This window comes from Danio rerio, chromosome 2 (assembly GCF_049306965.1).
Source record: "Danio rerio strain Tuebingen ecotype United States chromosome 2, GRCz12tu, whole genome shotgun sequence".
Lineage (NCBI taxonomy): Eukaryota > Metazoa > Chordata > Actinopteri > Cypriniformes > Danionidae > Danio > Danio rerio.
The window spans coordinates 47,903,345-47,930,000 of NC_133177.1; the positions used below are offsets into that span (position 1 = coordinate 47,903,345).

The 26,656-nt window shown below is 38.7% G+C and overlaps 1 protein-coding gene and 3 non-coding genes across 4 annotated transcripts in view; all 4 read right to left on the minus strand.

Annotated features, from left to right (window-relative positions):
* The window catches only part of ncapd2 (non-SMC condensin I complex, subunit D2), a 27,306-nt gene continuing 650 nt past the window's right edge, over positions 1-26,656 (minus strand). The window contains 30 exon segments of the mRNA NM_001162502.2: positions 1-227; positions 2,319-2,426; positions 2,526-2,679; positions 3,846-4,029; positions 6,605-6,685; positions 6,772-6,866; positions 6,954-7,131; positions 7,337-7,492; positions 9,426-9,549; positions 9,654-9,762; positions 9,843-10,000; positions 11,953-12,156; positions 12,404-12,479; positions 12,614-12,746; positions 15,494-15,630; positions 15,717-15,801; positions 15,910-16,084; positions 17,984-18,181; positions 18,322-18,440; positions 18,526-18,715; positions 18,802-18,889; positions 20,442-20,576; positions 20,657-20,854; positions 21,242-21,389; positions 21,533-21,656; positions 23,583-23,710; positions 23,801-23,946; positions 24,370-24,545; positions 24,630-24,688; positions 26,631-26,656. The exon segment at positions 26,631-26,656 is cut by the window's right edge and continues 50 nt beyond it. Coding sequence (NP_001155974.2) covers positions 148-227; positions 2,319-2,426; positions 2,526-2,679; positions 3,846-4,029; positions 6,605-6,685; positions 6,772-6,866; positions 6,954-7,131; positions 7,337-7,492; positions 9,426-9,549; positions 9,654-9,762; positions 9,843-10,000; positions 11,953-12,156; positions 12,404-12,479; positions 12,614-12,746; positions 15,494-15,630; positions 15,717-15,801; positions 15,910-16,084; positions 17,984-18,181; positions 18,322-18,440; positions 18,526-18,715; positions 18,802-18,889; positions 20,442-20,576; positions 20,657-20,854; positions 21,242-21,389; positions 21,533-21,656; positions 23,583-23,710; positions 23,801-23,946; positions 24,370-24,545; positions 24,630-24,688; positions 26,631-26,656 — 3,972 coding nt within the window. The 3' untranslated portion in view covers positions 1-147.
* LOC137488420 (small nucleolar RNA U85) lies at positions 12,822-13,115 on the minus strand. Its single transcript, XR_011007446.2, has one exon. It is a non-coding gene; the product is annotated as a small nucleolar RNA U85 (small nucleolar RNA).
* Positions 20,908-21,206, minus strand: LOC137488421 (small nucleolar RNA U85). Its single transcript, XR_011007447.2, has one exon. It is a non-coding gene; the product is annotated as a small nucleolar RNA U85 (small nucleolar RNA).
* On the minus strand, positions 24,015-24,335 carry LOC137488422 (small nucleolar RNA U85). The gene has a single exon (XR_011007448.2). It is a non-coding gene; the product is annotated as a small nucleolar RNA U85 (small nucleolar RNA).

The window sequence follows — 26,656 nt, forward strand, 5'->3', positions numbered from 1 at the left end:
TTTTGTGGTCTAAAAAGATTTAATAAAACAAACATACAGCAGATAAAACAAACATTTAAGAAAAGAACATCAGAATTAATATGCATAAAATCGTATTAAGAGGTATAGAGAGATAAAAAGACTGGAAACAGATTCAGAAAAGAGTGCTCAGTGTCTGAGGCGAGTGCGTCGTGTGCGGGCGATGGGTGTCGTCACTTTAGGAGTCTCGCTCTCTGCCATGACAGCATCTGAAAAAAAGTAGTGTTAAATGAGTACATTTATGTATAGATTATGTTTACATGTATGTGTTTATCGCCATGCCAGATTCTGTGGCTGTTTCTCAATTCGAAGGATGCGGAGACCGAACTCGTGTTGTGTTCTGAGTTCATTCTTTCGAGGTAACTTGACAAGGAGACCGCAAGAACAGAGAACATGTATGAGAAATGAAATGCTGTGCTCTTTTGATGAGACGCATGACTTGAACGAAAAATTATTTAAACATTACAGCATTTATACAACGATTTATTGTATTATTTTCCCCTTTTTCACAATATATTCTATGCATAGACCTTACAAATATTTTGCACAATAAAACACACTTTAATATGAATTTCAGCAAATAAACACCCTTAATGTGTTTATGCCTTTATTAAGATTTTCATGGTAATGTTTACGTTCACAGTCTTGTTTAGAGAAACTCCTGAAATAAATGTTATATCTCTGAACTTCCATAGTAAATCTATATAAAATACTGCACTTCCGACCTCCTTTACTCAACCACAATGACTTATGGGACTTTGAGCAAGTTGTGCTCATGTCTACGCATCCTTGATGACAAAAACATCCGGGAACTTTCACACATCCTCTTCTTGAAATTTGGAACTGAACTTTGGCAATGGTTGATGATGTTACATGAGAACACAACGACGCAGAAAAACACACATTAAGAAACAGCCTATGGCTCTTTCCATGTCGAGATAAAGAGCCTGTGTGCTCAATGTTCCACTCTGTGATAACTATTTTAAGTGAATAAATGTGATACTTGGCCTTTTCAAATATACACAGATTACAGGAATTTACTGTAAAACATCATGTTAAACTACAGAAATTTCAATTGAAGGACATTTCTATAATTTAATGTCTGTTACTTTAATGTAAATTTCTGTAATTTAACGGGCATTATTTTACGTTTTATTTCCAGCACCGCAGCTGCCAGAAATAAACTAAAATTACGGATGTCTGTACTTGGCTACTTTCCAGTGACTTTGTACTTTTGACACTGGCTGTGCACTCAGTTGTGATTATTGTGGATGCTTTTGAAAAATAGTTTCTATATATGGCAAGAAAATATAGATTTTGGAGTTAGAACATACATTTTTTACTATTTATTTTTGCTAAACTCCAAAACAGAATTTGGTTTAAGGGTGTTAAATATTGTAGAAAAATAAATGCTATCTTACTTAATTTAAGGTGCAGTATACAAGTTTGACACCCAGTGGTTGAACTAGGTGTTGCACCCCTGGATCAAAACAGACAAGCGCAGGTTGCCAGATTGAGGACAGAAGCGAGTTTTAAACCTGTTCTAAATAAATGTAACAGCACCCAATAGAAGGAATATTTTCCATATTAAAAGAAGTTTTTGTTCTAGCCAACTCCTCAAATTGATATATTAGAAACGGCTCCTATTTCTCACAGGTGAACAACAGAAAACTATGAAAAGAACACGAGGTTTACCTGAGGTGATCATTGTCAGGTGTTAAATGCTAGCGATGCAAGTTTGAATGCCATTTTACATGACATTTATTGCCATATAACATTACTGAAAGCAGCAGCAGATGCTTAAAATCACTCTTCACTTGTCACAGCAAATCTCCTCACCTAGTGTGATGTTAGGACACAGGGTTACAATGTAACCTGCTCACCTAATGTTTATCCTTGTAATATTTATATCATTTGCTAATTAATAACCTCATCAGGAATTCTGAATCTGCCACTAATTTTTTAGAGTCTGCTACGTCCACTGGAGGTCACATGCTTTCAGAGCTTTTCTGAATGAGTAAATTAAATATGCAGTTTTCCATCGAGGCAACCTGGGATGCTGAAAAATATTTGGCTAAACTGGCATTAGGCAGGTTAAAGTTCCAGCACGAAAAGCAGAATATCTGACTTCAGCATTATTTTTCAGATAAACAAGAATGTTCACTTAATGTTTGCAGATTTTTCAGAAACATGTTGTGGTATTTTTATGCTTTAGAAGAGTCAAAAACGTACATGCAGCACCTTTAAATTACTAGATTCCTGCACATTTATGAAATTTGTAAGAGATAAAAATGACTGACCCTCCTCTTCCTCTTCATCACTTGTGAAGGTGATGGCAGGTTTGGGACGAGCGCGAGATTTTCTTGGTGTTACGAGGTCACTGTCATCCACCTTGGGTTTGCCGCGGCCTGAAGGATATGGTATTGTGTAAAAGAGATTCATTTTATAATAATTCAATGCATGCATTTGAAAAAGTTGATTTTACCCCCCCGACGCAAACTCCTCACCTCGCGTGGTTCTGCGCACACTCTTGGGTGCCTGTGGTGTGTGCAGATTCTGGCTCTGTGTATCTGCTTGCTGTTCCCTCTCCTCATTCTCCACGTTCTCCAGGCCTTTAGTGTGAACAGCAGTCAAACGCTTCTCATAATCTTCAACCTGAGCCTAAATGAAAACAGCACAATTCTTTTAGCAAGCTACAGTAAACAGTACAATTTACAATCAAATGTTCTGCATTGACCTTATTCTAAAATGTGGAAGTAAGCCTGTTTTCGAGATTGTCTTAGAACTTAAGATTCAGTCGCCTATGGAAGAAATGACTAGGAATAATAAACGACAGAAAACGGTCAAACTACTTGCTCTACAAACAAATGTTTGCATGACTATACAGACCAAGTAGAATAATATAACAAGGAAATATCAAATTGCAACATCAAGCAGTGTAATGAGCAGTTTTTAACGTCAAAAAAATGAATGAAAGTGAATGAGACCGGAAGTCTCAAGCCAAAAAGATTCAAATGGCAGCGTCCGCTCGTCAGCAGAGAATAAGGTGAATATAAACAATTCCCAGGACCTAAATTAATACTCAAGCACAGAATGTTTGTATTACGTATATATAAAACAACTCAGAGCCCTCGGGTTGGTCAGTTTATATTTTTTAAAAATGCAACAGTGATTGAGAATTAGTGGTGTAAGGGATCACAAACTTACAGTTTGCATCACACTATGATTTTTGAGTCAAGGATGGGACCAATTTTTGGATCAGCAAAAAAAGTGGACAAAATTAATTTGCTTTCTATTCATTACAAAACGTTCATTTTAATTATTCAGCCTCACATGTTTACTGCTCCAAAACATTATAAAAGCTTCTCAAAATAAAATATTGTGCGTTCAAAGGTGAAAATAAACACATTTTGGAGCAGTAATCACAGTATCTGAACTGGAAACTGTTACCAAGAACTTTAGTTTGTTGCAAACAATTAAATAACTGAATAACTGAATTAAAAAACTGGATCTCTTTTGACCAAACAGATTTGAATGCAGCGAATCAAAGCAATCATTACAAATTTAGGATTAATCTATAAGTAAAAAAAAAATTTCTTAATCTGCGGGCATGTGCGTTCCGAACCGTGGATTGTTATTAGTACAATCCTATTGAGAACACATTGGGGTTAAAGTACAATTATCAAATCGAAGACTAAATTATAATTAAATATAAATACACAGCACACGGCGTTTAATGAGCTGCTCACATAAAAAGATCAGTGATTTTGGCGTCTCAGAATGGCTCAGTATACAGTAAATAAGCTTCATTAATGCTCATAACATGCCTTAAACTGTGGTTTGGCTCTTCGACGGAGTTTGGCCGCGATGGACAGCAGGGGCTGATAGACTCCAGGCTCAGCTAGTTTATCACTGTAACAGTCCCAGCACTCCTGCAGCTTCTTAAAACCTCTCTCGCACACAGACAGCAGTGACAAAGACACGGCTAGATCGGCCCACTGTCGCTCCGTCCTGCAGAGAGGAAAAAGACAGGATACACATGAGCGATCATCCTCCTCCAGAACAGATTTGCTGCATATTTCCCTATGCATTTTGTGAAAACCAGCATGTGCACACAGTATTTCCAAACTCGTGAAGTAGGTGTATAGTACCTGGATGACTTATTACCACCATTCTGTAGTCCGCATTCAATAGACACTTTACCCTCCCATGGTCTGATTTTTTATTATTTTTTTAAACCATAGTAACTTACGATTGAAGAGGCATTCTTTGATTCAACAAGCAGAGACAATGCACACAAGAAGTGATAATTAAACAAAGGAACGCTTTGTTCTAAGATAATTAGGTGCTAGAGTTAGGAAGTGAGAGAGTTGTTTTTTTTTTTTTTTTAGAGAGAGAAGAGTGTTTCTACAGGTGGTTTGTCAAGTCCACTGACCTGTGTGAAGCACGCTATGCAGTGTTTTGTTTGTTTTTTGTGCTTACTGTAAGAATGTGTCAAGTGCAAATATGAAAAACTGGTGTCGGTTAAAGTGTCAGAGAGATGAAAGGGCGTTTTCTACAGGTGGTTTGTCAAGGCCACTCACCTGTGTGAAGCATACTTCATATATTCACTGTTTTTTTTTCTAATTGTACGAATGTGTCCGGTGCAAACATGCAAAACTGGTGCAAAGTTCGGTTAGTGTTAGAGAGATGAAAGAGCAATTCCTACAGGTGGTTTGTCAAGCCCACTCGCCTGTCTGAGGCACACTCAGTTCGGGGTTTATTCATACTATATAGAACTACGGTGGTGTAGTAAATTCAAATGTTGTAACTATATTAGCAAGCGATTTTGGGCAAAAATGTTGAGTCAAAGTAACCAACTGCTGGATTTATAAATAATGCAGGTTCTCACATTCTTCTATAAATGTAAGTTTTACTTTACAGTGAATACAAGGTAGGTTTGAGGGGGAAATCCATATTAAAATGCAGGTTATCTGAATCTAAATTTGTCATGATTGGAAAACAAACAAAAACGGTGTGACACTAAAACATAAATAATAATAAGAAATGCCTTATTTAAAATAATGTATATTTATATATCATTGTTTTGCTCAGTTAGTAGTAATGCTCGAGTGTTTCAGTTTCGTTAACTTGATATTTTAACTACTAATAATAAATGCCTCGTTTTAGTAGGCATGGTGTTCAACAAAGTTGCAGTCGACATCATTCTTGCTTAAAGTTCACATATCATTTGAGAATCATTTCTTACTAAAGAAATGCTTTATAAACCTCATTCACCAGCACATTTAACGTTAACATCTTGTTAAAAAAATAATTATATCGTTATGGTCCAAAAGGGGATGAGAATAATTAAACATGGCAGTTTTTTCATGTTTTAGGTTGCTGAAAGAATCATTTGCTCCTTTGTTTTTTTCATACTTCACTCTCGCAATTGTTATTTTCTGAAAGGATGTGAGAATCTGCTCTTCAATATTCACGCGCACGTAATTATTAATTTGAGATCAAGTTTGTTATTTCAAATAGAGGCATGGCATGTCTCCTCGAGCTCACTGGAGAAAGTAAAACCACTCACATTTTTAAGCCTGGTTTATACTTCTGCGTCAAGTGACCGTCGTAACCCACGGCGCATGCAACGCCCGTAGCTGTGCATTTATACTTCTGCGCGCTGTCTCTGTTGGTCTGCATTAACACTTCCGAAACGCTAGATGGCAGTGAAGTGTAAATGTTCCTCTGTGTCTAGGTTCTTCACTACTGTTTTGTTTTCCTGAACACTTCCTGGATGTACAAGTGGCTCAAACTCGCTCATTTTGAGGCAGGAACCGGCGGACGTGCAACAACTTTAACTATGAGGTAAACACAAAACAAAGCTTTCCATCCGGAGCTCCTTCACGGGACTCCACACTTGTAAACAATCGCTCCATCAGGCTCGCACCATTTACGCGGCTCTCGGTTCTGCCCAGACTCGTCAGCGCTACCAAGCCGACCAATCACAAAGCTTGCGCTACACGTCGTTGCGACATGTAGTTACATTTTTTGAGAGGTGCACGTCAGCGACGCCGATGGCCACGGTGAAGGGCTATGTGTCAGCGCCGTAGCTTACGCCGGAGTTTGACGCAGAAGTATAAATCAGCCTTTAGACGGGCTTGTAAAACAACAGCAGGACACAGCAGATTTTGTTCCTCATGGTTTATTTGAGCTCGGGTCGACCATGGCTCATTATTATGTGTGTATATCATTACGATGTAAAGTTTCTGCTGTGTTTTTAAAAATCGTGCTTCCTTTGTTTTCATTCTCCTGGCTTGTGCACTCACTAGAGATGTTTCTCTGTAAACCAATAGCATCCAGCTGCGCTTTTTGGTACCCTTTGGAAAGGGTACCCAAAAAGTGGTACGGTACGGTTTGCTTTTTGGTACATTTTGACAGTGGAAATGGGCATAAAAGCATACCAACTTCTTCCGTACCACTCAATGGAAACAGGCCAAAAGAGAACCTACTGGTTTAAGTACATTCTACTGAAATTTCTGCACAATTTTCATAGTCCAAGAGACAAAAACTAAATTAAACTGCTCAAGTGCCTGATACTTACTTGGCAGTTCTGAATCGCTGGCAGAGCTTTTCCACTAAGCTCTCAGTCTGTCTCTCTTTCGTGATGTAGGAGAACAGTTGTCTGAGAGAGAAAGTGAAGCAGACGTGATTTATGGCTTGCCATGCAGAATAAGTGAAACACAAAAAGCAGCATTAATGATCTCTCACTTCATGATGGTGTTGAAATCCTCCTCATTCATTCCACGTTCAGGATCAGATAGTCGGCTGATGATGTCTGGCAGCAGGTTGTAGATGGCATTATCCTGAAGATATGAGCAGAGTGTTAGAACTGCGGCTTGTTTTACATAGATATGAGGGCAATGAGGTGGAGTAGATGGTGGTAAAGCTACCTTTGCAGAGAGCTCGTTAAAGAAGTTGAGAGCGAGACTGGCGATGTGAGGCTCAGGGTCCAGCAGGAGCACTGCCACCTCACTGACCTGACCTTTGACCTTCATCACATCCTTCAGCACCAGCTGGGTCAAAACCGTGATAGCAGTTAGACGCACAGACGCGTTCTCGTCACTCAACCTGAAGATGAGGTAGAACAATCCATTAAGCACCACGAAATTAAAATGACATCTCTGCCTAAAAGTAAAATGCAACAAACTTTCAGATGACTAATCATGTAATCAATAGTTTTTATAAATATAAATTTTGTAAGAAAGGACAATGTAAGGAATACATAAAGCAGTCATTTTTAATCAGAGCATTTTGTTTTTGGCTTAGAAGCTACCTGGCGTAAAGATTGGGTGTCCAGGGCTCCAGGATGTTGGGAAAGCGGACTGTTAGATCACCAAGAGCAACAATTGTGTTGGCTCGGACAACAGGAAGTTGGGATTTCTCCAGCACAGTAAAGAGCAGTCGGATGTGGTCTTTACAAACAGCAGGGCTGGAGAAATAGATACAAAACATTAATAAATTAAATATGACATACAAATTACCATTCAAAAGTTTGGGGTGAGTATTTTTATTTTATTTTTTACATTTAAATTGTAAAATTACTAAAATTATGCCTTTTAGTTGTCTCAAAATATTAAGCTGCACAACGGAGGAAAAAAAATAAAAAATAAACAAAAAGCACTGATTTTGGAAAATCCTGTTGTTATGTAGTCAGTGCTAATATGCCATTAAAATTTAGGGCTGCACAATATACCATTTGAGCATCGATATCGCAATGTGTGTATCTGCAATAGTCATGTCGCAGGATTATATAATTTAAATGAATAATATAATATTTATTTATACTACATATATTATAATATCTAAATAATTTATACACTGATGACCATGTTGTTTTATGTTTGATCGTTTAATTTCTGCACTTGAATTTGGTTAGACTCTCCAGAAAACAATAAAGCACTGTTCAATAAACTTTTCTTTGCTCTGTAATTTATTAGAATTTATGCAAACACACTGCATAGAAAACAATTTGATCCCAGTCTTTCCGAATATTATTCTCACCTGGTGAAATTATATTCATATCACAATACATAAAAAAGTAAAATATTAATAATAAAAAAAAAAAAAAAATATATATATATATATATATATATATATATATATATATATATATATATATATATATATATATGTGTCAATTTTTTTCAAATTTTATTGAATGTCAAATACATGACCAAAAAAAAAAACATGAAAAGCATATTGAAGTTCTTTATCAAAAACGTACACTCTAATGCTGTGTTTACACCAGACGCGGAAGGAGCGTCAAACATGAGTGATTTACATGTGAAATCAATGCAAACATGCGAATAGACATCCTACAGCGCGATAAGCGCAAATGGCGCGAGGCGAAAGAACAATACATGCAAATGGTACGGTGCGAATTAAGCGTTTTGCACATTTGACGCACGAAACGCTCGAGTTCAAAAATCTGAACTTCAGCGGACATTCGCGCCACGTTAACCAATCAGGACCTTGCTCTTGTTGGGGCGTGATTGTGACGTAGGGGCTGTTGTTGGTTTCCCAGAGGAAATCCTCTAGCAGACACAGACAACAGTTCATCAAACTGGGCTCAGCTCAGTCAGAAGCACGGCTGAAAGCTTCCATCATACAGGTTAAGTTTCTAGAGGAGTTTATGAGCTCCCAGAGCTGGATGCACCTCTGAAAGGATCTAGTGGACTCAGACACAGCCCTAAATGTATCAACGCTGTTTTTCAGCCTTTATAAAGCAGATAAACACTGTTATTTTCTTAATAAAATCCATGTTAGCAATTTAGCAACAAAGCTAGAGTCACCGGGAAGACAGCAGCCCTGCCCATCACGCCAATCGGCGTTTGTTCTGAAGTGAATTTGACACGCGAATGAAGCGAAGAAACTCAAATGTTCACGCGGCTATTTAGCGCGATTGGAGTGAACACAGCATAACAGGCCTGAACCATTTGAAAAGCAGTGGAAGGCAAGACTGGTGCCAGCAGTCAATAGCGTATATTGAAGTTGCTGCAGTTAAAAAGCTCATAGTTTATTCTCGGGAGTGGGCTGGCGGTCTGCTGGTGAGCCGCCGCCGGTCCCAGACCCTGCCTCCCAGTGCCCCCTGAATGCCCTTAGCTGGGTGTCTGGTCACCTCTGGGCCCGGAGCGTTTACTTTGAAAAAATTAAGAGCGTTCAAAGCAGGCTGTCCAGCCACTGCTGAATACCGCAGCTAGGAATAATGGAATAGGACTCTGGTTCTATTTTGTAGGTTTCTAAAAACCTGGGCCATGATTGAGAGGGATGGCCAGGGGCATTCGTATTACACAGCTAGAGATGAAATTCTTGGAGCGGTGCAAGATAGACAAAAACAAGAATGAAAATAATAGTAGAAATACCTGATCATCATGTACTGAGACAGAGCCAAGCAGGCAGCAGTGGTGAGCTGAGGATGGGAATATTTGCCTGGAGAGCTGCAAACTTTCACCAGCAAAGGCAGAAACGCACTCAACATGTTCCCTTCTGCAAAAGAGAAGAATCACAATACAACAGGTTCAGTCCTTTGTGTGCATCGAATAGACAGTGCAGCTTTATGAAGATTGAATCGTTTGATTAGATGTGCTCACCAGCTAATAACTCCGTTTCACAGATCTTGCGAATGAACTCTGCTTCGGTGTCTTCAGCTGATGCACCCACCAGGCCGAGCTCCTCCTCAACACAGCTGTCATTGGCCCCCTAACAGAACAAATCAGCCATCAGCGAACATGAACAGCAGTTTAATGTGACTGTGCAGAAAACAGGTAATCTCCTTCAACCTTTTTGCTGGCAGGTGCCTTTTCTTTCTCCTCTTTCTCTTCTTTTTCTCCTCTTCTCCTACGTAGCTCAGAGCTGACGCTTCTTTCCAGGTGAGAAACCTGCCAGAAGGCCACCGCTCCACACAGAGATAGCACTTGCGCCAAGCTCACACAGTTCACTAGATGAAGAATGAGAACGTCAGCTTCATAATCTAGGGTTCACACCCAGTAAAAAATGTGCAATTCCCTGACTTTTCCCTTACTAAAAACCTGAATTTCTATGACCAATCCACCTTATTTTTCACTTAAGAGCAGCTTGGCCATTGTAAATTAAAATGCGTCTAGACCACAGGTGTCAAACTCAGTTCCAAAAGGGCCGCAGCTTTGCAGTTTAGTTCCAACCCTAATTAAACACACCTGATCAAACTAATTGAGTCCTTCAGGCTTGTTTGAAACCTACAGGTAAGTGTGTTGGAGCAGGGTTGGAACTAAACTGTGCAGGGCTTCGGCCCTCCAGGAATTGAGTTTGACACCCCTGGTCTAGACAGTCTCATTCACTTCCATTAATTTAGCAAATCAAAAATGCCTTATGTTGCTTGAAAATCAAAATGTTGTTTAAAATCAAAATGTTTAAACATACATGATGGCTTAATAAAATTGCATGGGAAAAAAAATGTAAATGGACCAACCACAACATTAAAATATGATGTGTATCAAAAATAATAATAAATGAAGTACACTTGATAAATGAAAAAGTAAAAGGTTTAAAAATGGAAAAAGAAATAAAATAATTTTAAAATAATAATAATCATAATCATAATAATAATAATAAATACTTATGGTAATCTTTGACATGGACAAAATAATACTTAAAGAAAAAAGTTTGCTTGGTGATTTCATGTAAATTTCATGCATTTATTTTTATGTATTTATTTCATTAAACTATAAGAATTGTCATATATTATCCATAACCTGCAGAATATAAAAATCTCATTCATTCATTTTCTTGTCGGCTTAGTCCCTTTATTAATCCGGGGTCGCCACAGCGAATGAACTGCCAACTAATCCAGCAAGTTTTTATGCAGCGGATGCCCTTCCAGCCGCAACCCATCTCTGGGAAACATACACACACACACACACACACTCATACACTACGGACAATTTAGCCTACCCAATTCAACTGTACCACATGTCTTTGGACTGTGGGGGAAACCGGAGCACCCGGAGGAAACCCAAGCAAATGCAGGGAGAACATGCAAACTCCACACTGAAACGCCAACTGAGCAGAGGTTCAACCAGCGACCTTCTTGCTGTGAGGCGACAGCACTACCTACTGCGCCACTGCCTCGCCCCAATATACAAATCTATTTAATCAATCTATTTAATATATACTTAATATTTAATAGTTACAAGAAATTGTATTGCGACCCCTGGGGATATTATGCTAGATTAACATCACAGCAATAGAGTTAGTTGCAGCAGATTGATTTTACAGTACAATGTTAAACTTTGACACCTTTATGGCACACACATACAATAAAAATAAAGGCTACAACCGAACAAGGAGGACAATCTCCAAATCTTTAAAATCTAACCAAGAAGTCTTGTGCTATAAAGATTGTGCTCACCATTTTCATTAAGTGAGATTAATATTAAACATAAATCAATGATGATTATAAAAAAAAAAAAAATAGATGGTTGTTACACGGTTGCACTTTTTTGTGTCGTCATTACACTTGTTTATATAGTTCCTATTGGTGTATGTGCACCATCGTGTGCAATATTTGTATGCTTATAACCACCTCCGAGCATAGAGGGGGTCGTGAGTCACTGATGTTGTTATTTTAGGGGTCGCGGGCTGAAAAGTTTGAGAACCCGTGCTTTAGATGTTGACTAGGTGTCGGGTCAAAACCACAAGTGGTTAGACCCAACTGCACAACAATGATAGAGGTTAAAAAAAATGCTTTGTTGGGCCAAATCTCGTTATATTTTTGACATCAGTTGCGGGCCAAAGGGAGGAGGGCAGGCCATAAATGGCCCACGGGCCTGCAGCTTGAGACCCTTGTTCTCAACTTATGAATGACAGAGTACATTATAATTTGTAATGTAATTTATAAAAGTGTATCTGTACCTTGTTCCTCAGAAACCTGAGATGCACCTTCCTGGAGCTGCGATTGGTCCGGTTCACCACCCTCTGTGATTTGCTCCAATAGGAGACGAGCAGAGCGCTGCAGGAGGCGGGAACACAGCTGGTCAGGCGACTCTGCTAGAAAGTAGATCAGACGAACGGCCTGTTCCATGAAGGTCTGCCAATGGGGGTCTGACTGGACCACTCCTGTTGAAACAAAGGTACAAACACCACCAATCACGTGTTACAACAAAGAAATCAAATACATAAATAAGGGAATGTAAGACTGTGTTTAGATTTTGGCATTAACAGAGAGCCAAATTCAAAAAGTTAAACATATGACTTAATGGGTTATATGAATCGTGGTCAGGCAAGCATGAGATCACAAAAGCTAAAATCCTACATAAAGACATTTAACAAACTCAATGCAAAAGCAAGCTGAAAGGACACATACCATCAGCAATGGCCTGGGACAGACAGCTGAAAAGATGGTGGTCCATAGGAAGCCTGAAGGGGACACCTTTGGATTGCTAAAAACAAACAATAAAAATCCAGCTTGTTTATCATGAGGATAACTGACACTCATTTCAAGATTAATCAATTTTTAATCAAGTAAATGTAAAATTGATGAGCATAGAAGTCCTTCAAAAATGTGCTTACACACCCTCACATGATCTGTTATATTAGTGATGGTGATGAGCGTGTCCCGAGCCAGCAGATAATCTTCAGCAACCTTCTCACCCAGAGCAACAGAGCAGAGCGTGTCCAAATTACTGAGAACAACCTCCCTCTCAGCACTAAACACACAAAAATGAATAGAGTGAAGTAAATGTACACGCAGACAAAAATCTAAATATTACAAGAGATGAAAATGCCCTCAGATTACCAAAGAAGCAGCTCATAGCTCATTGTACATTGCAGAGAACCAAGTTTCAACCTGTGTCCACACACACTCAAACATACACACAAATGACCGTTCTTCCCATCTCTCTCGAACATTCCTCTGACTAAGAGCTTGATGAGAAAAACTTGTTTAATGTAGGCAGGCCCTTACAGCAAAGCAGCAAATCTCCGCTGCCCAGCCAAGATTACCAGCCAATAGGAGCACAGGAGAGCTCGGACTCTTATCCACTGAGCTCGCATTCGCCTTGGTCTCATCATTGGGCAAAACTCAACTTTTTTTCCTGTGACCTTTAATAAGAATCATTCTTAGACCGCCATGAAGCATTTAGGCTGGTTTATGCTCTGTCTCCGCAAGTTCGCTTGGGTGCACAAGCTTAAAGTGTTGTCAGAAGTTTGCTTTGGGTGCCCACAACACCATTTTGGCTGGTGGTGCATACTGTTTTTGGTAACTTAGCTCCATCTTTGGATCCAGAGTCTGGCCGAACTGGGTGAACGTGCATGTCCAACAAATTTAAACCCAAAACAATGACCTGATGTGAATAGGCATCGGACAATAACAGTGTTTAAAGTATACCACGGTTTGGAAAAGTCAAGGTTTTAAAACATTTTCTGCTACACCGTTTCTAAGGTATGTGTACGATTTTTATATTTACATTTTTTCAGCTTTTCAGGAAAACAGTACCGCCAGCAAAAAAATTTTTTTTTATCCAAAGATGCTATTGTAAATTGTAAAAAAAAATCTGTGTTTTTGAAACTAATGAAGACATCAAGTCAATGATTGTCATTATTCAGCCTGACATGTTTACTGTTCCAAAATATTTTAAATGTTTCTAAAATAAAATATATTGTGTTCAAAGTGGAAAAAAGTTTTGGTTTTTCAGGTTGTCTGCGGGGTCTTTAAAATGCCTTAAATTTCAAAAACTAAATTTAAGGCCTTAAAAAAAAATCTTAAATACTCACGGGGTCTTAAATACTTTTAAACAGGTCATAATTTTCACTAATTGTCCATGTAAAGCTATAGCCAATCAGTACAACCAACAAATCAATCTAAAAAAAAATAAGTTAAACAAATATAACATTTATAAACTATTTAGCAATGTGGGTTGTCTTTCTTACATCCTTGCAATAACATTTGTTTAAATGTTCTTCATGTTTTTATGCATATTGTTGTTGTGCATAAATGTTATAGCTTTTAAAACTTTGAGACATTCTGATTGTCTTTAATTTGCATTTGTAAAAAAAAAAAAAAAAAAGTTTTTATATATCATTTTAAAATAATCTAGAAGTTAAATGTGTAGTAACCCTAAAAATAAATATTGACCTTGATATAGACCTCAGAATTCTGAAAATATTTTATTAAACTTTAGAAAACAAAATCATATTTAAAAATTTTTTATTTATGTTGTGCATAAATGTTGTTTTTTTATAGCTTTTAAGCTTGTCTTTTAAAAGAAAGGTTGTACTATTAAAAATATATGTATACAACTAAAATTTGCTCGTTTTGACATTATTTAAAATATGTGGCTAAGTAATAACTAATTTTTAATTTTATTTGGGCAAGCAAAAAAAAAAAATTCCACTGTCTATTACAGAAAATGATTAGCGTTTTGCCCTGTGACAGTCTGAAATGTAATTGATAATGGTCTTAAAGTCTTAACTTTGACATGATGAAACCTGCTGAAACCCTGTTTTCCCCCAGACATTTAAAAATAATATATTTCAGAGCAGCAATCACAATACCGTGAAACCGGTTATCATACCGTCAGAATCTTATACCGGCCCATTCGTGATTGTGAAGTCCTTTAAGTTTCGTTTGAAGCTTTGAGGAAAAGTAAAGCATTTATATTTTGTGCACAGGCTGTCCAAAAGCAATTGCATTTTTATTGCATAAAAGGTTTAGCACAGTTAGCTTGGATTTATAAAAGTTACTCATTTCCTTCAGTATCCTTCAATATTATCTACAAAATATTTATGTTATATATAGAATTAAGTCCAGTCATTTAGCAGCTCTACTGGCAGAGTGTACCAATGCTTCGTCATGACAGTTAAGAGTCTTAAAGTCTGTTACTTCAATTCACCCCTGTTGCAAATAATAGTACAATGGCAGGCCTGTAGCCAGCCTGGTGAAAGAGGTGGTTCTTTTTTCTTCAAAAACCTATTTGCAGTTATACGTCTCATTTAATTGAGATTTAAATACTGCATTTTAGTGACTTTAAGCACCATTTGTAGCTAAATTAGCTTGCTGGATTGTCATCATAACCCCTCTTTTTCGATGTAAATCTTTAGGAAATATTTTTGGCACAATAAAGAAATATAATAAACAAATAAAAAATGATTCCACTTACATAAGATTGTATGTTTTCCCGCACAGCTGGATGTTGGACTCATGAAAAATAATTGTTTGCATTGACCAAAACTGATTAGCTGAAGTCACACCAAAGAGACAGCCAACAGAGGGTTCAGCAATGGTCTTAAAGCCTTTTTGATGGACTATTTTCACGTTTTATGGTGGCATAGCAGTCAAAATAGGACAAATGAGCTCATGTATGGGATTGCATCAAGTATGAAAGCCATCGCAAGCGCAAACCCAGACGTAAAGTATAAATCAGCCTTTAAGGGTTAACCAGTTTGACTGTCTCACCGTCCTGCCATGCCCAGCAGAAGCACTGCAGCTCTCCTGTGAAGTGCTTTAGTTTCACGTTTACCAGAAAACCTTTCCCACAAAACCTGCATCACTGAAGTCTGCAGGGCGCTCTCGCTGCTGAAAAACTCCTGCACCTGGAGCAAGAGGAAAAACAATGTCAGAAGAAAAAGAAAAAGTACAGGGAGGACTGCTGCTCACATATTAAACTAAAAACACCCACTATTTCCTCCAGACATTGAATTGTCCCCAAAGAAGCATCGACCATCAGATCTGACAGACTGTCCACTAGAGTGTGAGCTTTGGCTCTGATGGAGGAAGAAAAATGAAAGAGAATGAAAAGAAAAATTTTATTGAGCTACAACAGTATATGATGATCTTTCAGCCTGAAGGAACAAACCAAACGGTTTGCAGACCTTGTGTTTTCACCATTAGGGTTGAGATACAGGCGTCTGTAGGCCTGGATGACAGCATCTTTGATGGTAACATCAGTGGACCAGACCAGAGGCAGCATCTTTCTGACCCCACACACTGAGTCGGCCACGCTGAACTCAAATGCTGTAACGCAGAACTGCACTGCTTCCTGCACAACTGAGAGAGGGAGACCAATCAGAGTAATCCAACTGCTGTCAATTTTAAATAGTCACAATGACAGATGCAACAGAGATTAGGCATATTCAGCTTGTGGCAGATCAGTCTCAGACTTTGAGTAGTGCTTACGAATTAGACCCAAGATGTGGCTGATGGCATCTAACTGCCAAAAATGCAGGGCTCAAAATTACGACCATTTTAGTTGCATATGGGCCCGAAATTTAATCTATGCAATCTCAAATTATATTTGGGAGCATTTGTGTGAGTGCATAAAATTGTTGCCGTTTGACCCGTTTTCACTGCAAAATGTTCACAGAATGCGCAGATTTAGAAGACATTCACACAGAATGCAGCTTTGCACCAAATCCACCAAACTCAGCACTCAGGGATGGTTAAAAACAGTTGACATGTCAACTTGCTGCAGTAAACAAAGCCCACAATGCTTACAGAGGACTTAATTTATTGCTTTGTTCCAACTTCCAAGTGGCCTATAACCTACATTTGCTATGGATAAATCATTTTAAAACGCGTATAAACAACTCATTCTTGAAAAAAGGCAATAGAGCTGTGTGCATGTGCACATTTGAATAATGTCGGGCTGTAAACAGGTTCGGCATTTTAAAAAGCTGTCAATCAAAATGTACTTGTCGAGCTCAGGCCGAACTCTGTCTGGCTTGGGCCCAACTTATGGCTCAATTACAGCTCTAATGTAGATTACTAAAATTTAGTTAGATAAACATTTACAGTAGGAAACTACAATGTTATATAAGGATCCTAATATAACATTGGCATTAGATAAATTAAATTCAATTATAAATTGACCCATTAAATCTAATTCATCTATTGGCAAACAAAGGCTACGTTCACACTGCAGGCAAATGTGGCACGAATCTGATTCTTTCCCCCTCATGTGACTCAGGTGATGACAGTGTAAACAGTCCATATGTAGTCGAAAATCAGACACAGATCTGATGTTTTACAATGCGACCGCAGTGTGAATGGTTATGTTGGATTTCATGTGACTTTTACGTAATCTTTGAGCGACATGCGTCATCATTCTGTGCTGCAGACATCATCTACCCCTCAGCAGCACAGTAGAATGGCACACAGGGCGATTACAGTACCACAGAAAGTTGGTTATTCATGTTGAAAAAGATTTTGAAGGCATAACTGGTGCTTGTTAAGTAATCTGGTTAACGATTGAGGCACGGGTTGATCGGGAAGCTGACAGCGTTGTGGGTGTTGCAGATAGGGGATTCGGGTGCAAAGGAGGAAGAACTTTCTCTCCAAGAGAGAAAAAAGGGCAGCTGCTCAAGCCCCCAAACTGCCCTTCTGCACGTGTCTGCTGTTTATAACGAAGTAAAATTAAATAACTCCACAAACGGAGATAAACCAACTCCGCCATCACAGTTCAGTCTGCGGCTGCTCAATAACCCTTGATGAATTCATTACACCAGTGATCAGAGCGCCATGCGCAGCGATTGTCAAATCACAAACGATCAGTGTTTTTTATCACAGGAGACTTATTTAAGGTCTCAAATGCCGAAATACAATCATTTACAGTTCATGAATTACACCACGGTTGTCTGTGAAAAGGGTAATAATCATATAAGCATGATATGACAACGTGCTTACTTATGCAGCACACACGTGTGCCTAATCAGACATTTTGTACTCTCCGTAATCCACTTTTGCGCATGCGAGTCAGTTTAGGACCATGATCGGTTCACACTGCAAATCTGATTTGGCCACATTTATGCGCAGTGTGAACAGCCATGCAAAAAAATCTGATCTGAGAAAGAATCTGATTTGAGCACCAAGTCTTGCAGTGTGAACGTAGCCAAATATACCCATGCAACAAGGTTTTGTGGTCCAGTGTCCCATACTATTATTACTTACTTGTAGTAGTTTTCCAGTACAGCATGTTGTTAATAACAGCGATGGCTCTTTCCACTTGAAGAGCAAAGCACTCTGTATCTTTCAAGTACTGAACCAACATCTCTTGCTTCTTCAGTTCACTCTCTCTGCCTTCACTCTCCTTCTGTGGTGTGGGAGGAGCATCAGTGGACACTGCTTCAGGCGTCTCCTCTTCTGGGCCTGAGAGGAATCACAGAAGGATGTTTTGCTTTTAATTTGAACAAGGAACCCTGATTTAGGCTGGTGAGACCCTGAACAGTTTTCCGTCCCGAGTAAGACTTTAAAAAGCTCAATAAAAAAACTTAAAATGTAATGCATACCTTTAAAAAGTGTTGCAAGAGTGTTGATGAGGGATTCTGCATTTAAATCAGCCAAATCTGAGAAGAATGAGGACTCTGGAAACAGTGAATGAGCTCGCATGCATAGACCCACTGCCTTCCTGCAGAGGAATAAACACCATACATGACATGCCTGTGTCCAGTAGTAGGGGATAAGAGAATGTGTGTTAATTAATGGACATGTACTTGTATTTGCTTTCTCGGAGAAGCTGAGCGATTTGGACAGCAGTGTCTCTGTCACTTCCATCTTCCTCCGCAGCTTCTTCCTCCTCTTCATCATCCTCTTCCTCACTGCCAGGTTCCAGAAGTGCCTTCACAGTCAGCTCCACTTCAGGCTTCATCGCATCCCACAGGTCAGTTGCTGTTATGACTGCAACTACAAATACAAAGCTTAAATTATACAGATGAACACTGAGAAATCACTGATGGAATCAGGCACAATTAATTTCAAAAGCAGCATACCAGGCACTTGCTCTGCTTGAGCGTCCCGCATCTCTTTTAATTTGGCCATCTCTTTTTCCAGGGGTTTCTTCAGGTCTACACTGCTCAGCTTAACATTGAGAAAACAAAAGCAGGTTCAATTGACTTCTGGGTAAGTAAAATAGTCAGTATAATCAGAGACAATCATTGAGAAGTTTTGGAATTAAAACAACAGCTTATTAAAATAGACTTAAAATTGTAATTTCTCTGTGGTTACAGCTGATTTTACAGCAGTCATTACTCCAGTCACATTACACTTAAGAAATTATTCCAATATAATAATTATGCTTTGAAAACATTTATTATTTGTCTTGTGATATTTTGTGTCTTACTATACATATTATTATATTGATATTAGGGTTTCTGCATGTTTCACAAAGCTAAATTTAAGACAAGTTTAATAATAATAATTCCTTAAATTTAAATAGCACTTTTCTGGGTACTCAAAGCGCTTTAGACACATAGGGGAGAATCTCATCATCCACCACCAGTGTGCAGCATCCACCTGGATGACACGACGCCATTTTGTGCCAGACCGTACACCACACAGACCAGCTGATTGGTGGAGAGGAGACAGAATGAGGAAGCCAATTAGGAAATGGGGAGGGTTAGGAGGGCATGATGGACAGAGGCCAGTGGGCAAATTTGGCCAGGATGCCGGGGTGAAACCCCTACTCTTTTTCGAAGGACATCCTGGGATTTTAAACGACCACAGAGTGTCAGGACCTCAGTTTAACGTCTCATCCGAAAGACAGCGCTCACTGAACAGTATGGAGTCCCCGTCACTATACTGGGGCATTAGGACCCACACAGACACCACTAACACCACTTTCGGCAGCAACCTAGCATTCCCATGTGGTCTCCCATCCAGGTACTGACTGGGTGCAGCCCTGCTTAGCTTCTGTGGGCGACCATCTGAGTTGCAAAGAGCTAGCTGCCGGCATTTTTAAAGACCGTTATGAATAAAACTTTAGACTCAAAGGAATAAACGCAAAGAATGGCCCAACTAGAAAAGATTATTATAATTCAATACATTTAATAATACAATAATAAATTAATAATATATATTTTTATATTTTAGATATTTCTTAGCAAAATATTTTAAATGGTGTAAACACGCAAGCTCTACTTGTATCCATACATGGAGCACTTTTAAACAAATAATTTTGTAAAGACAATAATTAAACCACTATGATGACGTTAAAAATGACCTTTTAATTAAAGCTTAAAGTTTTATTGTTATGGTTTGTTGGTGATTGTATGGGTTTTTGCCAGATTGGGTAGCAATACATGAACAAAGAAAAATTAAAGCCGGTGAAAAATGTGTATATATATATATATATATATATATATATATATATATATATATATATATATATTCCAGTAAGAGTTTAAGGTCTAAAATTTAGATTGAGACATTTTAAGACCCTGCGAAAACCCTGTGATATGCTTCATAATGATTGTAAGAACATTTTTTGAATATCATTCAATGTACAAAAGGAATGTAATGTAATTTTAAATGTAAAAAATAAATAAATAAATTACGGAATTTCCAAACAACTGCAGAAAATGTATCATTAACAGTAGTGCTTCTAACAGAGATAAACTAATCATGTTCGTACCTTGCAGCTGTAAGGGTTATGAGCAATGAAGGCAGCCAGCAGCTGGATAGCGCTCTTACACACATTCACAGACTTATCACCCAGACGGCCAACAGTCAGCTCCATAACCTCAGTGTATCTGCTCAATGGTAAGGCCTGACAGGTGAAGAGAGGGTTAGATTTAAAAAAATAAATAAATAAATAAACACCAAGTCATTTACTGTTGAAGACCTTACCTTGCTGTTTACAATACGTGTATAGACCTGGAGAACACGTGCTCGGACATGCGAGTGTGCATCATGGATGTGCTCCTGCAGCGTGTCCAGAAAGCGATCTCGACTCGCGCGAGCAGAATCATCCAACTTATCACCAGACAAAACCCGCACCAGAACCTCACCGAGAATTTCACACACAGCCACACGCAAGCTCGGACTCTGTTTAAACATATTAAGAGTCATAAAACAGAATAGAACTTTGTTTCTGTGATTGCCCTCAGATTACCAAAGACAGAGCTCAATGCCTACAGAATTACTACAGAAAACCAAGACTCAACCTGTGATCCTGATCACACACACACACAAATAAAATGTATGCCCCTCACCTTTACACTTCCCCCATCTCTTTAAAAGGAAATTTCGAAGGAAAGGGCTTGTTCAATATAGGCAGGCCCTTACAGCAAGACAGCAAACCTTCGCAGTCCAGCCAAGATTACCAGCCAATAGAAGCACAGGAGAGCTCAGACTCTAATTCAGTGGGCTCGCATTCGCCTTGGTCTCATCATTGGGCAAAATCAATGCAAAAAGGAACATGTACAACAGTACCTCTCCTTCCAGATGTGTCAGAAGAACACTGATGTTGGGGATCATGGTTTCAGGAACCAGAGTACCGAGTTCAGACAGAAAGCTGGAGAAAGCCTTCACACCTGAGCCTTCTCTGGCAAGCTCCTCACTTGACTTCTGACCGATCTCTCTGAAATACATATACATTTCAATGTTTGATATATAAAATTTTAAAGCACTCCCTCCTAACTGACTTTATATATTACATGCATGGTTATAGCAACCAGTTCTCCAATAAGTAAGTGGAGTATCATTTAAATGAGTAAACTTCACCTCATGATCTCTCCAACGATAGCCTTTACGCCATACTCTGTGCTCCAGGCAGCCACAGCTTGAGCACACACTGACGCCAGCTGCTCGAAGTGCTGCAAGAGCTGGATAACCTTCACACAAGCTCCTGGAAAACACCAAGGACATTTTCAGCACAACACTCAGTTTGCCATTGAAGGCAGGTGTACGGTGCAATGTTTGCTGTTGTTTGAGCTTGTACACAATTTTGTTCGTCACCGGGGTCATCTTTGATGCTCATATGATTGTGTCGTGTACCCTGTGAGAGGAACTTACAAGCTGTAAATATTTTAATATGGCAATTTTGTTACAAAATCATTTATGACATGTGCATGTATGGAGTTATATTCGCACCACAACTCTGCATGTAAAAAAATAAAATAAAATAAATTGTGTTTTGAGTATGCAAAATGCCACAGCTATGTCACCCTGCAGCCCAAGACTGGTTACTCACTGAAGCCAAGCAGGCTGAGCCTAGTTAGTACCTGGATGGGAGACCATATGGGAAAACTAGGTTGCTGTTGGAAGTGGTGTTAGTGAGGCCAGCAAGGGTCACACAACCTGTGGTCTGCGTAGGTCATAAAGGCCCAGTATAGTGAAGGGGATGCTATATTGTCAGTGAGTGACATCTTTTGGATGGCATGCTAAAGCAAGGTCCTGACTTTCTGTGGTCATTAAAAATCCCATGGCACTTCTCATAAAGAGTAGGGGTGTAACCCCAGCGTCCTGGCCAAATTCCCTCAAATCGGCCCTTACCCATTATGGCCTCCCAATCATTTTCATCCATTCAATTGGCTGTATCACTGTATCTCCATTTCACCAATAGCTGGTGTGTGGCGAGCGCACTGGCGCCGTTGTCCTGTGGCTGTCATCCAAGTGGATGCTGCACCCCGGTAAGTGGTGTGGACACTTTGAAAGCAGCACTAAAGTCCTCGTAGATCTTAATGCAGTGCCCTTGATAGGAGATATCTTTGTGTTCCTTGGCCCATCGTAGTAAGGTATCTTTGTCCAGAAAACTGTGAAATCTGACGATGAATGGCCTCGGTCTATTACCTTGATGGGGCTTGGGTACCAAACTCCGATGAGAGAGATCAATTTCAGGCAGGGCTTACAGGATGTCTTTCATGGTGTTAAAGAACAAATCCATCATGAATTCTCTTGGATTCCGAACCTCAATCCCCACTGGAAAGATTCTATTGCTTGAGACCAAATCATAGTGGCGAAATAGTGGCGGTATGAGAAGCCAAAGTACCACGAATGCCATTCAAAGGGGATAAGGAAGAGTTCAGCAAAGCATTAAATTCCTCTGTTAAACTTCGTCTGGACTTCTCCAGCTCTGATACGAGCATCTCTGCCGTTAAAGAAATAGGTGCTGCCACTATATTGGATGCCTCAAAGTCTTGGCCTGGGGTTTCGTGGTCTGTAGCACTGCCAGGTTTTTTAATTTCTGCCCATACCTGCATTCGCTTCGCTTCCTGATCAAAGACACTTTAAACCGCGTCAAACATAAGAAATGACTTCTGCAGAAGACACAAACTAAGGAAAAAGTAGAAGCAAAGACAACGTGCAACTTCTCACTACATAGTGAAACCGGAAGTCCAAGCGTTAACAATTATGCATACAAAAGATCATGTTGAGTGCACGAAATGACTTGAGTGTGTGTGTGTTAACAATTCTGCCGCAAAATATTGTGTTGAGTGCACAAAATGACTTGAGTGTGTGTGTGTTAACAATTCTGGCGCAAAATATTGTGTTGAGTGTGCAAAATGACTTGTGTGTGCGTTAAGAACTCTGCGCACAAAAGATCGTGTGTTGAGCATGCAAAATGACCCGTTTTATGGGTTTGTGTTTAGGAATAGAGTCGGCTCAACTTTGCAACACGTCATTTTGCCCTCACAAAACATGATCTTTTGCACACAGAATTGTAGCACAAATATAACTCCATACACGTGGACATGCTAAGCAAAATTTGCACCATCTTTACACCATTTGCAAAGTCATTCTTGACTGCGAGATGTCCATATAATAAACCCACCCAACATGTGATTGTATTTCTTCACCATGATCCCAAGCACATGAATGATGGCATCTCTGGTAGACTTGTTCTTCATGTGGCTTATGGTGGGGTTTTCCAGGAGTTTATAGCAACAGCATGTCACGCAGCTATATAAATTGACAACACAGTCACATTTGACGATTATCATGATGATGAAGGCAGCATTCAAATTCAAGTAAAAAGGTAACATGTCTTGCCTGACAAACTCCTCCTCCACTAGAGACAGACTCCAGAGTGTGCGAATGTCCAGCTGCAGCAGTTGAGTCAAACACTGAAGAACGGTGTCTCTTTCACTGTCCCACTGCAAGAGATCTTTTCCAGCCGCTTTATCCTTCTTACGACCCTGGAAGAAACCCAAATCTGTTAATTTATGTTGTATACAGTCAACATGCTCAAAAAAAATACTTCTGTTGCCCTCAGATTACCAAAGAAGATGTTCACAGCTGATTGGCCCATTAGGAGATGCGATTCTATGCCAACTGACACATTTACACACACTCAGAGACGGAAACGCACACATTCACACTGTAAGCTGCCAAGTCACACACAGATTTCCATATCTACCAGAAAGCTGCTTAATGACCGGGAGCTAGTATTTATAAATATAGGTGGGCCCTTACAGCAGCGCAGCCAATCTCCACTGCTCTGCCAAGATTACCCACCAATCAGAAAGCAAGAGAACACAAGGTCCCAGCCAATCAGCTCGTATTAGCCTTATTCTCATCATAGGGCGTAGCTTGAAATAAAACAAATGTGCCAATGCTACCTTGCTGGGTGCTGTGACAATAGTCTCTCTGTTGGAGTCGCTCTCAAGCATTTCTGTGAGTTTGCAGAGCAGGAACACGCTCATCTTCACAGCGTTGAGCTGCTGTTTGCGGTCCACAGCTGACAAAGTGCCCGCCATTAGGAGAGTTGGCAGGGAAACAGACAGGCCTCTGACCACTGAAAACAGAGTATTGTGAAAAATGTAGTTGATCCATTGCATAGATTTAAAATTCTTAAAGTGGGACTTTTAAGAACACTTACCTTGAATCAGCAACTCCAGTATGTCTTCCTTCACAGCAACATCAACTGTGCGACAGTGCCTAAAGCCAAATAAAGAGACTCGTATTTCGTCAAGCTTGATATAGCTTAGCCATTTCGTTGAATTTAATTTTATTATTCTCAGTAGGCTTTACAATTAATATGATTTATTCAGTACTCCTAAAGCAATCTTTCTAAAGTGACTAAATACCCCTAAGGTATTTAGTCACTTAAGCTTAATTACCACAGATTTTTTTTGTTTATATTTTAAAATGTGTAAATAAAAATCACCACAATTAATTAATAATGATGCTAATAATTGAGAGAGGCCTTAATTCAATATTGGTTTCTTGTCATTGATTGTATGGTGTTTTGAAACATGGCCTGATAAAACACATTTCACAAGCTAAAATTACATTTGCACATTTAAAGAAATAGTTCACCTAACACGGTAAATTCTGTAACTTATCTTTCATTTGATGAAAAGCTATTTGAGTTTCGTACTTCTGTTGCCAAAGACTTGTTTTAATTTTTTAAAAACAATTAAGGTCAAAATTATTAGCCCCTTTAAGCTATTTTTTGTTTCGATAGTCTACAGAACCATCGTTATACAATAACTTGCCTAAGTACACTGCCCTGCCTAAATTACCTAGTCAAGCCTTTAAATGTCACTTTGAGCTATACAGAAATGTCTTGAAAAATATCAAGTCAAATTTTATTTACTGTCATCATGACAAAGAGAAAATAAATTGGTTATTAGAGATGAGTTATTAAAACTATTATTTTTGGAAATGTGTTGAAAAAAAATCTTCTCTCCGTTAAACAGAAATTGGGGGGAAAAAACAGGGGGCTAATCATTCAGGGGGACTAATAATTTTGACTTCAACTGTATAGAAAGATGCTTGCTGGGACCCATTAACGACCATGGTAATGTTTTTCTATGATGGGTCCCACCAACCAGCATTCTATTAAGTTATTTTGTTGTCTAATTTAATGAGAACACTAAATGTAAATCTTATGGTTTCTCTCAAAGAATCTTGGAAAAATGGCCTTGTTGTTTTGAAGAAGATATTTTAAATATTTTAAAGCCAGACATTGGCTAATGCAACGCAAGGTGCTCCACAAAACTCACTTGACTAATGGCAAAATAGAAATGATGCCCGTCTTCACTGCAAGCAGTCTCCTGCTAAATCATCTCCATATGTTCAGGGTTGCCCACAACTGACAAATTTCTGGTCCAGTGTTTTTGATGCACTTAATAAAGCTATTAACATAAATCTACACCCTAACCTCTTGACAGCCTTTTTAAAATTTCAGAGAGAGTTGACTTGACAGTTGCATCTTGCCAGATTTTTGCTTTTCTGCTCTTTTAGCTAGACGAGTCATTCTTCTCAAGTTGAAACAGGCGATTCCTCTATCACATTATATGTGGATCTGAGAAATCTTTAGCTGCATAAAACTTGAGAAGATGTTTACTTGCAGGATCTCTCAAATCTTTTTACAACACCTGGAGATATCATACAGTAAATAAATGGGAAAAAAAGAAAAGAAAATATTGAAAATCTAAGAAAATCTTTTTTTGTCTTTTTATTGTTAAACTTACTATATGTATCTATATATTTTTGGCATATTTAATGTTTTTCTTTCAAAAGATGTTTGTTTTTAATTCATACATTTATTTATTTTGTGGGCATAGTGAGCAAATAAGAAAAGACACTCTGTATTTTCTTCTTTTTCTGTATTATATACTACCATGTATGGTCTTGTTAAATACCAATAATAATAATACTTATTGTGTGTTCCACCGAAGAAAAACAAGTGTTTAAAACATGATTATGTGTAAATAAGACAACATTTTGAGTAATCTACACCTTTAATAGCGACCAAAAAGGTAATATAGGCTTTAATTTACTTTAACACAAATTGTCACATCTTATTTGTACTATTAGTCATTACTAATAATCATTTTTATTAGGTGAAAGAAAAACTTTAGTCCACACTTACTTTAAAACGCTGTATGCAGTGTCAAA